This window comes from Periophthalmus magnuspinnatus, chromosome 19, assembly GCF_009829125.3.
Source record: "Periophthalmus magnuspinnatus isolate fPerMag1 chromosome 19, fPerMag1.2.pri, whole genome shotgun sequence".
Classification (NCBI taxonomy): domain Eukaryota; kingdom Metazoa; phylum Chordata; class Actinopteri; order Gobiiformes; family Gobiidae; genus Periophthalmus; species Periophthalmus magnuspinnatus.
The window spans coordinates 22,283,844-22,296,279 of record NC_047144.1 but is presented as its reverse complement, the minus strand read 5'-3'; the positions used below and the strand labels follow the sequence as shown (position 1 = coordinate 22,296,279).

The following is a 12,436-nucleotide window of genomic DNA, read 5'->3' as shown; positions in this document are numbered from 1 at the left end:
GCATGCGTGCTTGCTTGCGTGCGTTAGATTTATTCCTTCGAGATGGATTTTTATACGAATTTGGCCAAAAAAATAAAATAAAATAAATAATAATAATATATTTTTTCTATATTTTACACTGCGCGTTCGTCATGTAGCGGCCCTGTATACGGTTTGACCGAAGCTCCGGAGGACCCGATTGTTGGACGACTCCGATCCGTGGGGAGTAGGAAGTCTGTACGCCGCGTCTGTGTGTGTAGATGTGTGTGTGTGTGTGTGTGCGCGCGTGTGTTCTGTACGCGTCTGTATGTAGACGTGTATATATGTGTGTGTAGGTGTGTGTGTGTGTGTGTGTGTGTAGATGTGTGTAGATGTGTCCACCCCTCACCTCTCTCCTAACCATTGTGTGGGTGTGTGTGTGTGTGTGTGTGTGTGGGGGGGGGGTGTATGTGTGTGTGTGTGTCAATTTTAGAGCCTGGGGTCTTCCACCACCCCCCTTACCTCTCTCTCTTACCCATTGTGTGTGGGTGTGTGTGTGTGTGTGTGGGGGTGTGGTTTTTTTTATTACATGATGGGGACCGGCACCTGACAGCCCACCAACGACGTGGGGACCAAAATCTTGGTGGGGACCAAAATGCTGGACCCCACCAAGGTGACCATTGAATTCAATGATAAGAAGGTCACAGCAATGGCGTAGGCCGATTTTTAAGGTTAACCCCACCATGTCATAAAAACCGGAAAAATGTGCTTAAGTGTGTTTACCTCAGTATCGCCCCCAATCGTCAGACATGGTACTGCATGTAAGTTACACACTTGGCTTACTGCGCATGCTCAAACACACAATGAAGGATTTAGGCTGTTTTAAGTCCCCCTGACCCTTGATGAGTGTTATAAATAATAAATATTACTATTTATAAATATACTATCAATAGGAATTAAAAGCACTAAGTTAACAGACAAATTAAATTATCAAGAAAGAAAATTTCCTTGATGCACCATTACTAGGAATTAATAGGAATTAGCTATTTTTTCCGCCATATTTCACAACTAATAGCTAACATTTACCAACGGTAAATCACGGGAATACCTATTTGTATTCAACATGATAAAGCTTTTCATAAAGTTAAAAATGATTGACGTGTTCAATCAGCAGCAGACTTACAGTGACGTGGAGCGGAGCTCTGTTCAACATCGTGGTCATCTTTGTGACAGCTCTGTACAGCCCAGACACACGTGCCACTCTCGCGTTCGCTGTATTTTATATTCCCATCACAAAAAGTCAACAAATTGTCCATTAAACCCGTGTTATACATGATGAACAACTCTCTCTTACAGTCCGTCAACTACAGCGCAGCACTGTTTCCTATAGGCTGTTTACACAGTCAATCTAATCATTCACGTGCTCTGATAGGACGTTCTTCCCGGAAGAAGGCAACAATCGGGGTCACGTTCATTTTTTTATTTTTTTATTTTTCTCTATCGCAGAGTGTAAATACTTTCTTTTCGCCAGACAGATATTAGGATAAAAAAGGTCAAATAAAAACATATCGATCGGACACGTTTGTAAGGTAGTTTTAGTTGCTATTCGCAAACGTGACATGTTTGTCACGTTTGCGAATAGCAATAGTTGCGAACACGTGACATAATTGGCGGAAGAGAAGGAGGAAGTGTCAGCGCGGAGGTGTGGGGAGTTGTTGTGATCACGACAGGTGAGTTATGTTAACTTTGTCTCGTTAAAAGCATGCCAGCTACTATTATGAGAAATGCAACTAGCGCGTGATTGATGTGTTAGCGTTAATAGAGTGAATTCTGTACTTGTGGATGTGCTATATATGTGATATATATGTGCTAACATGAGGTTAGCTATCCTATCTTAGCATTGAGGCTAGTTGTATAGCCCGTGCATGCGGGACATACGTGCACGCACGTGTCCGGTAGATTAGACCACCCGTCCCGATTTACCCGTGACAGCCCTGGTTCTGAGCGCTGTGTCCCGTGGCTCGGTAGTTTTCACCGGTACCACTTGTTTTTTTCCCCACTTTTACATGAGCTTCGTCTATGGAAGATTATTAATTATTTTAATTATTAAATTCACATGTATTTTGCAAATTGAAAATGCGTTTTGTAATACTATTTGAATATGTTTTCAATTTGACAATGTATTTCATTAATTTGCAATGCAGTAATATTTTTGTAATGTAAAACAAACAAACAAAATAAAGTGTTTTGTCCTTTTAGTCTATTTCAAAATGTAAATTTCCCCCCAAACGTACTTCTTGAAAACCTTTACATTTTTTATAATCAGGCAAGTTGCAGTTTTTGACGTTATTGTGACAGTCAGATAAGTTGTGTAACATCATTTGAAACGGACTTGAGAAAAATTTGGGGTGTTATAAGTGCATGAAGAAAAGTTTGGATGCATTTGAACCATATATTACAATTTTCAATTTTGTGAGACCCTGTTCATGTGCAAAATCAAGGACTGCTCCTTAATTGGTCTTGTGTTTTAATTATATTATACAGTTCTGATGGCTGGAAGACGAAGGCGGAGGACTCCCCTCCAAGATGCGACAGACCACATTGAGAAAGCAGTTGATAAAACAGAAGAACTTGAAATTATGTACATCAACTCCTATAAAGGTATTGTCTGTTGTTTTTTTTACATGCCAAATGTTAGTCCATGACATCACTTGTGTAGATTATAAAACATCTGTTTATCATGAGTTATGATGACATGGTTATGTTATGTATGTATTTAATAGGTTGTATTTCAATTCATAGGTTTTAACAATTTGTATTATTTGTTTGCACAGGGCGAGGGGTCTTTGCAAAGTCACATTTCTCAAAAGGAGATTTTGTGGTGGAATACAGAGGGAAGTTGATAAATTTTGAGGAGGCAGAAAGGAGGAAGAGGACCTATCACCAAAGATGTACCGTTTTCATGTTTGACTTCTATTGGAGAGAGAAGATGTGATGGTAAATTCTGAATGCTACACTGCCCATTTTTCATTTCTAATTAGATGGAGAGGGTATTCTTTGTCTCATGTGCAAAATGAAACTCAACAGGAACAGAAAGAAGGTACTCGTTCCATGGCACTATTCTATTTACATGCTTATAAAGCATTTATAAGGACATGGGCATAGTGAATTAAAACATTTAAAATGCAAGGCTGGAACTTAAAAGTTTTGACGCAGAAGCTTTATATATATATATATATATATATATATATATATATCTCAGTGCTGTTAATAGATTAAAAAAAGTATGAAATTAATTATTTATGTTATGTAATTTATTAATCTAATTAATATATTTTTAATCTGACCAAAAATTCATGAGGAAAACCCTCAACATGAGTTTTCTGTTTTGTTTTTCATTTAAATCAATTATATTATTGTAGCGGATGCAAAAGGTTGATATACAACAAAAAAAATTATGGCTTTATGAACCCATTATTGTTTTTCACATATGAACCGATGCTTTCTGAGCTGTTTACATCCCTCTGTATTTGAGACTAGTTTTGATCACCAGGAGATATCACTGTACTTTTGTCGATCTCTAAATACAAAAATGCTCAAATGCTCTCAACATATAGAGCTATACAATTACTAAGCACTGACTGAATGTGTACAACTGAAGTAAAGTGCTGAAACATCAGGTGCACATAAAATACTATCAACATGTTCTGAGTTATACAATTACTAAGCACTGAGTGAACTTCTACAACTGAAAAAAATGCTGAATACCATCAAGAAAATACTTCAAATAGGCAAAAGAAAACATAGTTAGTCCCCAACCAGATCCATGACAGCCAATTAGGCTTCACATGCAACTTGAAAATGGAAACAGAAGTCAGAGATTAAAAATAATAATAATGCGATTAAAAAGTATAACACTTTAACTATGACGGTAGTTAATAAATTAATTGCAATTAATGCACTACCGGTAATATGACAGCTTTAATCTTTCTTTTAAGCATTGACGCAGCACAAGAAGATGGCAGCCTGGGACGACTTGTCAACGATGACCACCGTCATCCGAATTGCAAAATGAAGAGGATTATGCATGAGGCCAAACCACACCTCTGTCTGTTTGCTTCAAGGGACATTCAGCCAGGAGAAGAAGTAACATATGACTATGGTGGAAGTGATTGTCCATGGAGAACACAGGTATGTATTTACTGATGGTCATTTTTTTCCCCTTGGACTTTTTTCCTTAAATGGATCAAGTAATCAGTTTAAGGAAATGTCACTGGAAGCATGATTTTCTGGTTGCAGAATAAAAATGATGGAGGCCAAAGGTTTCTTATATAAAAGAATTAAGTTTAATATTATGCATGGTATCATGATACCAGCCAGAGTTTCGGCTGTCTCTTGTGATATAAAATACATATGTCTAATCCATATGTCCAGTATGTCTAAGTATAGAGAGAGATAGAGATAACAGGAGCAACATACAGTTTTTATAAAGTTGCTTGTAGGATGCAGGCAAGCCCCGCAGGGGGTGGAGCTTCAGCAGACCTATAGGAAAACTTTTGAAGTGTCACCTTCACCCCACGTAAGTTGTCTCTTGGGTCAATCGGTCACACCAGTCAGCAGTATTTATAGGAGAAGAGGTGTCTTCTAACCAAAAACAGACAAAGGACTTGTCTTCACCTAACCATGGATGATTAATTGTATATGGGGATGCCATGTGGTCAATGTGTAGGAAACTTGCCACACAGGTGCAATGCAACATTTTTTGTTTTGGACTAAAATTGTATTAAAATAACTTAGTAGTAGAAATTCAGAAGATTATTTCCTATTGGAACATGCTGTTTTGATAAGCCCCACTTTTTCATGAGTTTTTTGTATAGTATGAGTTTTTTGTATAGTTTATTAGGCTATTATTTAAAATATGGCATTTGTTCTGCAGTAACACGGACTTTTTAATCAATGGACAAAACAATAACTTTTAATTGAAGTGCTCAGATAACTTGTTTGTGACTTTTTTTAAAGGCTTGATAACTTGTTGCATCTAGCAAGCCTGGTTTGTGTGGAACTTTTTATATATATATATATATAATATATATATATATATAATGTGTGTATCATACTTGTATTACATATTATATTTAGATTTATATTTACAGATTTATGCTGTATATATGAATATAAAATGTTTTTTTGCAGACTGAGGAACAACCTCCAGCAGCCAAGTCATCTGATCCTCACCTGTCCAGACCTGTAGAGATGACTCCAGAGTCACCTCCAGTACTCGTCGTACAAGTAAGAGTCAGTGTGAACAGCACTGTTTAGTTCTTGTGCTATTTTAGTTCAGACTGGTTCAACTGTATAATGGGACATGGATCCAAGCACACTGTTTTTTTTGACTCGTGGGGACTCTAAGCACACTCCGGTTCTCTGACTTGGTGGGGACTCCGACTTCACTCTGCAATGGGACTGCATACTTGAATCTGGACATTGTCGTACACACATTACTCGTGGGGACTCCAAGCACACTCCAGTTCTCTGACTTGGTGGGGACTCCAACTTCACTCTGGTTGCTGGCTGCATTGGGACAGCATACTTTAATCTGGATATTGTCATACACACATTACTCGTGGGGTCCGTGGCAGCTAGAGTAAGACTGTAGCCCAAGCACAGTGTGTCTTTGTAATTCACAACGGTTCTTCAACCAGAACTTGGGTTATTCCTGTAACATTTCATGTTGACTATAACCTGATACACATAACATTGAGCTAAGTCCAGGTGAAAATGTGTTTATGATAAATGTATGACTTGGAGCCAGATGGACTTAAACATTGACGTCAAAACCATTTTCTTATTGAATATAAATTGACAAGTTTCTTTTGAGAAACTCCACTATTCATGTTGATGTTTTTTTTGCAGACTGAGGAACAACCTCCAGCAGCCAAGTCATCTGATCCTCACCTGTCCAGACCTGTAGAGATGACTCCAGAGTCACCTCCAGTACTCGTTGTACAAGTAAGAGTCAGTGTGAACAGCACTGTTTAGTTCTTGTGCTATTTTAGTCCAGACTGGTTCAACTGTATAATGGGACATGGATCCAAGCACACTGTTTTTTTTGACTCGTGGGGACTCTAAGCACACTCCGGTTTTCTGATTTGGTGGGGACTCCGACTTCACTCTGCATTGGGACTGCATACTTGAATCTGGATATTGTCGTAAACACATTACTCGTGGGGACTCTAAGCACACTCCGGTTTTCTGACTTTGTGGGGACTCCAAACACACTGTTTTTTCCGACCTGGTGGGGACTCCAAACACACTCCGGGTTTCTGACTTTGTGGGGACACGCATTCCGTAATCTACTGTAGTTTGTGTCTTGCGCACATTATTTGTGGGGGCTAATGTTTCTCAGTAATAATATGGTTTTGAATTTGGTGCAAGTTTTGTTTCCAAGCACATTTTTTTTCCTGCGGGCACAATCATTCTTTATTGTAGATTCCAAATTGCACGCACATTGATTTTGTTACTTGTAAGTATAACACCTGTCACTTCAATGTTGATGCTTTTTTTTTTGCCTTCCACAGGCAAAGGATGAAGGACTTACAAGAATAAGAGCTGGAAGCTCTCCTGTTGTAAATATTACAAATTCTAATGAAGCAGAAACTCAATGCACTGTTTCTTCACAGCTAACCGAAAGCTGTGAGGTAAGGTCTTTACACTGTCATTGTTCATTTTGTGTATTAGTGCTATATAATTAAGCAGGTTTATTTACACCTCAGGCATCAGGTCCATCCACTGAATGTGACTTGACCATCACTGACACATCTATTCCAAAGCTGAGGAGAACAAAAAGCATAGAGGTGTGCACTTTAAATAAACACTTGATGGTTGTTTCCATGTATTAAATGTGCACAATATTGTTTACGGCGTTTACCTGCTTTATTCATTTTATTTCTCTTTCCTTAAGATGAGAGCGCCCCTTGATTATGATTCAGATGAGCTATTTGATTCCACCTCGGATGACAGCGGAGAAAAGTACATCCCTAAAAGTGGAGAAGACTCTTCTGAAGATACAGACACCAGTGAGATGCTCATAGCTGATGAGAAAATTAATAAGCTCAGATTTCCAAGCATGATAGTGCACACTGGAAAGGAGTCACAATCACTTGCTGAACTGGACAATACAAAAAATCAGAAAAGTGAGAGAGGGAGATCACGTGTAAGGAAACAAAACAGGAGTCATAAGAGATGTTCAAGCAAGCAAGTGACTGAACCAATAATAGAAAACTCTGCATCAAATTCAGAGCAAAACCTACCCTGTACAGATTCTTCTATAAGTAAAACAAACAACAGTTCACTTTTCATACCTGCTGTTTTTAAAAAAGATGATGGATCTAGAATGTACAGCAAAAAGCAATACTGTTTGTACTGTAAAAAAGGGATTTGTTAAGATGGCAAGGCATTTGGAACGTGCTCATCAAGATGAGGCAGAAGTTGCAAGGGCTTTTTCCTTCCCGAAAAACTCTAAGGAAAGACTACTACAGCTGGAACATTTAAGAAACAAGGGCAATTTTTCACACAATGTGCAAGTTCTGGACTCTGGTGTTGGAATTCTTGTAGCACGACAGCAGCCCAGTCAACCTGTTCAAGCTGAGGACTATCTACATTGTTCATATTGTCAGGGTCTTTTCCTGAGGAAAGTCCTTTGGAGGCACATGAAACTGTGCAAATTCAAACCTTGTATTCCAGTGAAACCTGGTAGAACACGTATCCAGGCCCTCTGTGGCTATGGAACTCCTCCACCAACGGGAACAACGGCTCAGCTGTGGAAGCTAATCAACAACATGTTGCAAGATGATGTGTTCCATGCAATCAAATCTGATGCCTGTATAATGGAATATGGTGAACATCTGTACAATAAGCTTGGATATGATCCCAGCAAACATGAGTATATACGTCAGAAATTGAGGGAGCTTGGAAGACTGCTGTTGTGCTCGAGAAAAACCACTCACCTGAAGACTATTAAAGAGCACGTACAACCTGCAAATTTTATGCATGTCGTTCAAGCTGTAAAAGAAGTGGCAGGGTACAATTCTGAAAAGCATTCCTACAGTTGCCCAAGTCTAGCTTTGAAGATTGGATATAGCTTGCAAAAAGTCTCCTTGCTTGTTGAAAGCCGTGCCAATGTGATTGGTGACGAAAATGCAGCAAAGGAAGCTCAAACATTTCGCAGAGTTTACGAAGCCAGGTGGAATGAACTAATATCATCCGCGTCCCTTAGAACTCTTAATGAGTCAAAGTGGAACAGGCCACAGTTGCTCCCTTTTACAAAAGACGTCCAAACACTTCACTCTTTTTTGGATGCTGAGCAAGAAGATCTTTTCCACAAGCTGTCCTCAGTCACATCGCTTCAGACATACACACAGCTGACAAAGGTTATTTTGACACAAGTTATTTTGTTTAACCGACGCAGATCTGGAGAAGTATCAAAAATTCCTCTCTCTGCCTATACATCCCAAAATGTGTCGGATTCACAGGAGGATGTGAATCTTGCCCTTTCAGATCTAGAGAAGAGACTCTGTCAGCATTTCCGAAGACTGGAGATTAGAGGCAAACGTGGAAGAAAGGTCCCTGTGCTTTTGAGTCCGGCAATGCAACAAACATTGGATTTGCTTGTCAGCAAACGACAGGAATGTGGGATTCTCACAGAGAACATATACCTATTTGCAAGACCATCCAGTTTGACTTGCTACCGCGGCTCTGATAGTCTTCGGTACTTTGCCAAGGCTTGTGGTGCGAAAAGCCCTGACAGTCTGACTTCAACAAAACTACGGAAACAAACTGCAACCCTGTCTCAGGTCTTAAACCTAAGTAATACTGAGTTAGATCAGCTTGCTGACTTTTTAGGGCATGACATTAGGGTGCACAGGCAGTTTTATAGACTTCCCGAAGGAACTCTCCAACTTGCTAAAATCAGCAAAGTACTCTTGGCTCTGGAGCAGGGGCGTGTAGCAGCCTTCAAAGGAATGTCCCTTGATGAGATCAACATTAATCCAGAAGGTATCAAACATTTGTCTTTGTCATTTCTATTTTGGCTCTCTCAAATCAACAGTAGCATGCATACATTTTTTATTGTATTTGCAAATTATAGTCACTTATGTTTGCATATGTTCCCTCTAAAATTCATAGATTTCATGTGACTGACTCCTCAAAAGCATGTCCAAGTGTTGAGTCTCAAATGTGTGAGGCATCCATATGCCTGAATACACTCATTATGAATGTTGTTGTTTTTTTTTAAAGTCTTAAGCAATGCACTTTTTTCTTGTTCTTAATACTTGCCTTTACTTAATAATACCTTTAATCAAATTCACTTTTTCCTTTTGAGAGTTTTAAATGTTTCATACAGTTCTTTGGGCAGTGTGTTTACTCATATTCATCTCTCCACAGAGAATGTGCACTTTGACAGTGACCAAGATGAAGATCCTCTAGACTCAAATGAAACTGAGCAAGACCAGGAATCAGGCTATAAGTCAGACTCACCAGGTAAGCTCTCGCCAACTTTCCATTCTCATATCTGTGTCTTCATAAACATAAATAGACTGTTAAATGTTAGGAATAAGATGCATTTGAAGATAATTCATTAATGTACCCCTAAAATATATCACTTGTGATTTAAGAGTGTAAAATATCTAAAGCTTGAGCAAAACCTCAGTAATCAACTTTAATCACTCATTACCAAGTCATTCAGTTATTTCAAAACATGTAACTGGACTAATCACTATTTATGATTACAAAATATGCTACTATTCTTGGTTAAAACATTACAAAAAATGATAAAAGATGTGCACAAACTGTAAAGGTCACCAGTTAATTGGTTGCACCACAGAGACACTGGTTTAGATTGAGATATGCACGTCTTTCTATTTATGATTTAAATATTCCCACTCTGATATGAACTACAGACAAAAGTGAACCCACCTGTAATACTATCCAGTAGACAACATGACTACTAGACTGTTATGTACTTTTTATGTAGCTCAATTGCTTTTCTTTTTCTCTTTTAGATCTAGTCACGGGAGCAAGTGAGACTTGCGGGACGGTACACCCTCCACAGGAGGACACTGTGACTACTACCCAGGTTACAAATGCACACAAAGGGTCTGGACAGCTGAAAAGCGCTAAAGGTAAATCTGCTTAGTGTTCATGGTCTTAGTTTGACAAAGCAATGTAAATACAAAATGTAATTTCTTTATGTTCCTCTATAGGGCAAACACTTAGTAAGAGAAAGAAATGGGATGAGGACGAGGTTGCTGCTGTGGAAAGACACGTGATGTTCTTCATCACAACCTGTAAGGTACCAGGAAAGCATGATTGTGAGAACTGTATCAAAATGGAAAAAAATGCTCTTAAAAGAAGAGATTGGCTAGCACTTAAGTTTTATGTTAAGAATCGAATTACAGCCCTGAAAAGGAAAATTTAACCTGCTCAGCATTTTGCAATATTGGCTGTCACAAATGTTAATATTTCAACTAATTTAAAACAGATTTGTTAATTTTGTTCAGACAAAGCAAGTTTGAAGTCAAACTCGTAGTTTAAGTTTGTATGAAGGGAAATTTTATTCCTCAAATTTTATTTTGTACGTCTGCTGTGAATGGCAAAAAATGTTGATGGTTTTGTATTATAGCTGTTCTAAGTTATTAAAAAGTTGTAACCTTGTTGCCTATATTCTTGCAGACTTGTGTTGATTTTTAACATGGCATGGCATACAGTATACCTTAATTGTTATTGGCAATTTTTTGTTTTAAACCTTATTAAATTGCATAATCAAAGGATTTATGCCATTAACATCCTTTAAGTGAACTTGCATTGCAATTGAGAACTTAATATTATATTCTGTCCCCACCGAGTAAGTTACCCTTGAATTTGTGTAAAGTGGTCCCAAGAGAGATATAAAAGTCAGAGTGTTTACGTGACCTCACTGCGGCATAAAAACCTGAAATCCCCACGGAGTTAGTATTTGTCAGGTGAAGGAACATTACTTTGACTAATTGATAATTTGAAGTGACGTCTGTTTTCCCGGAGGTTTCAATATGTAGCCTGATTTTTTTCAATGCTGCAGAACCTTCAGAAAGGGTGGTCCCCACCACGATAGTATTTGTCTTGCGTCCCCACCATGCAATATAAACACGTATAGGGGTGTGTGTGTGTGTGTGTCAATTTTAGAGGCTGGGGTCTTCCACCCCCCACCCACCCACAACTAGTCTCCTTCCGATAGCGGGGGGGGGGTCTACATGACCCCCCTCTGGGGAGTCCCCTTGTGAGAGTTGCACAAGGGACACACAAGGGTTTTAAGAGAGCTCCCATTGGACTCCTGGGAGCTGATGTATGTGATGTATGACTCTAGGGCTGTGTCTCAATTCGCCAAATGCACCGTTCAAAGGTACCCTTGGAAGTACTCCCCTAAGGACCGATCGAAGTATCGAAAATGTGTCGAAAATGTGTACTCCTCAGTGTAGCCGCCATCTTGTCGAAATGGGACATGCCTACACCACGGACCATACTTCCATCGGTGTCTTTGCGCGTACGATACGTACATTACGTACGTTATTTTTAATGATTTATTATTTAATAGAAGAAAAGTCAAGATGTCGTCGTCACAGCCGTTTCTTTCTGTTTAGATTGAATATCAATAGGCAAATATAACGTTTGATGTGATTTTTTTACTCAATTGTAGCTACTTCATAACTTAAACAAAATATACCTTGTGAAAACGTAATAACAGAGACAGAGGTAACAATATAATTTTTACATTCATAGTCTATAAACCAGAGAACACTGATTAGTTGTACATATAGTGGGATATTGCAGTTTAATGGTTCGGTATTTTGGCCAGTGGCTACACCACTTTAATACAGTAGAGGGCACTGTTTCCCTTCTATGCCGTGCCAGTTCTTTCCATCTAATTATTATAAGGTATTTTCTAGCAGTGCAGCGCTACATCAAACTAGTGTCTTGATTTACTAACACGAAGGTAAATGACACGTGCCCACGAGGGAGTGCAGACCTATGGAATGTACGGAACTCATGAAGATTTTGTGCACGTCTCAGGACTCTCTTCTGTCCTTTCCTCAGAGTCCGTTGCTTCATTGTTCACATTACCTGTGTGGAACTCATTAAACCCTTCTGACTTTACGTTTCAGTCTCTTTGTCTTTGACGCTTACAATAGAAACGAGCATTCTTACATTATTCTTATTGCAATAATAATTTCTCATGATAATAATGTCTCTTATTGTCTAGCAATAACTCCACATTCCTTTATTCCATGTAACTCCCCTCCTTTTTAATCATCAAACACACGGCCTGTACTTATCTTTATTCAGATTTAAAAGTTTCATGTCACACTGTTGTAGATGAGGTAAACCAGTACGAACATTTGAACGTGTATTGCGCAGTGGACTCCATTTTCTTCTCTTTTTTGCGCAG

The 12,436-nt window shown here is 38.7% G+C and overlaps 1 protein-coding gene across 1 annotated transcript; it reads left to right on the top strand.

The window, feature by feature from the left end:
* Nucleotides 1-1,646: 1,646 nt before the first annotated feature.
* Nucleotides 1,647-8,950, top strand: LOC129457172 (uncharacterized). Its single transcript, XM_055229643.1, has 9 exons — nt 1,647-1,688; nt 2,503-2,619; nt 2,793-2,955; nt 3,957-4,149; nt 5,152-5,247; nt 5,872-5,967; nt 6,537-6,656; nt 6,732-6,812; nt 6,920-8,950. The coding sequence occupies exons 4-9, from the start codon at nt 4,030-4,032 to the stop codon at nt 7,400-7,402; spliced, it is 996 nt and encodes a 331-aa protein (XP_055085618.1). The 5' UTR covers nt 1,647-1,688; nt 2,503-2,619; nt 2,793-2,955; nt 3,957-4,029; the 3' UTR covers nt 7,403-8,950.
* The last annotated feature ends 3,486 nt before the right edge of the window (nt 8,951-12,436 follow it).

Bases quoted from the DNA above. Each gene is read 5' to 3' on its own strand.
- LOC129457172 (XM_055229643.1), top strand. From the start codon at position 4,030: ATGAAGAGGATTATGCATGAGGCCAAACCACACCTCTGTCTGTTTGCT. The intron at 5,248-5,871 runs GTAAGAGTCAGT...TTTTTTTTGCAG, and splicing joins CTCCAGTACTCGTCGTACAA to ACTGAGGAACAACCTCCAGC. The intron at 5,968-6,536 runs GTAAGAGTCAGT...TGCCTTCCACAG, and splicing joins CTCCAGTACTCGTTGTACAA to GCAAAGGATGAAGGACTTAC.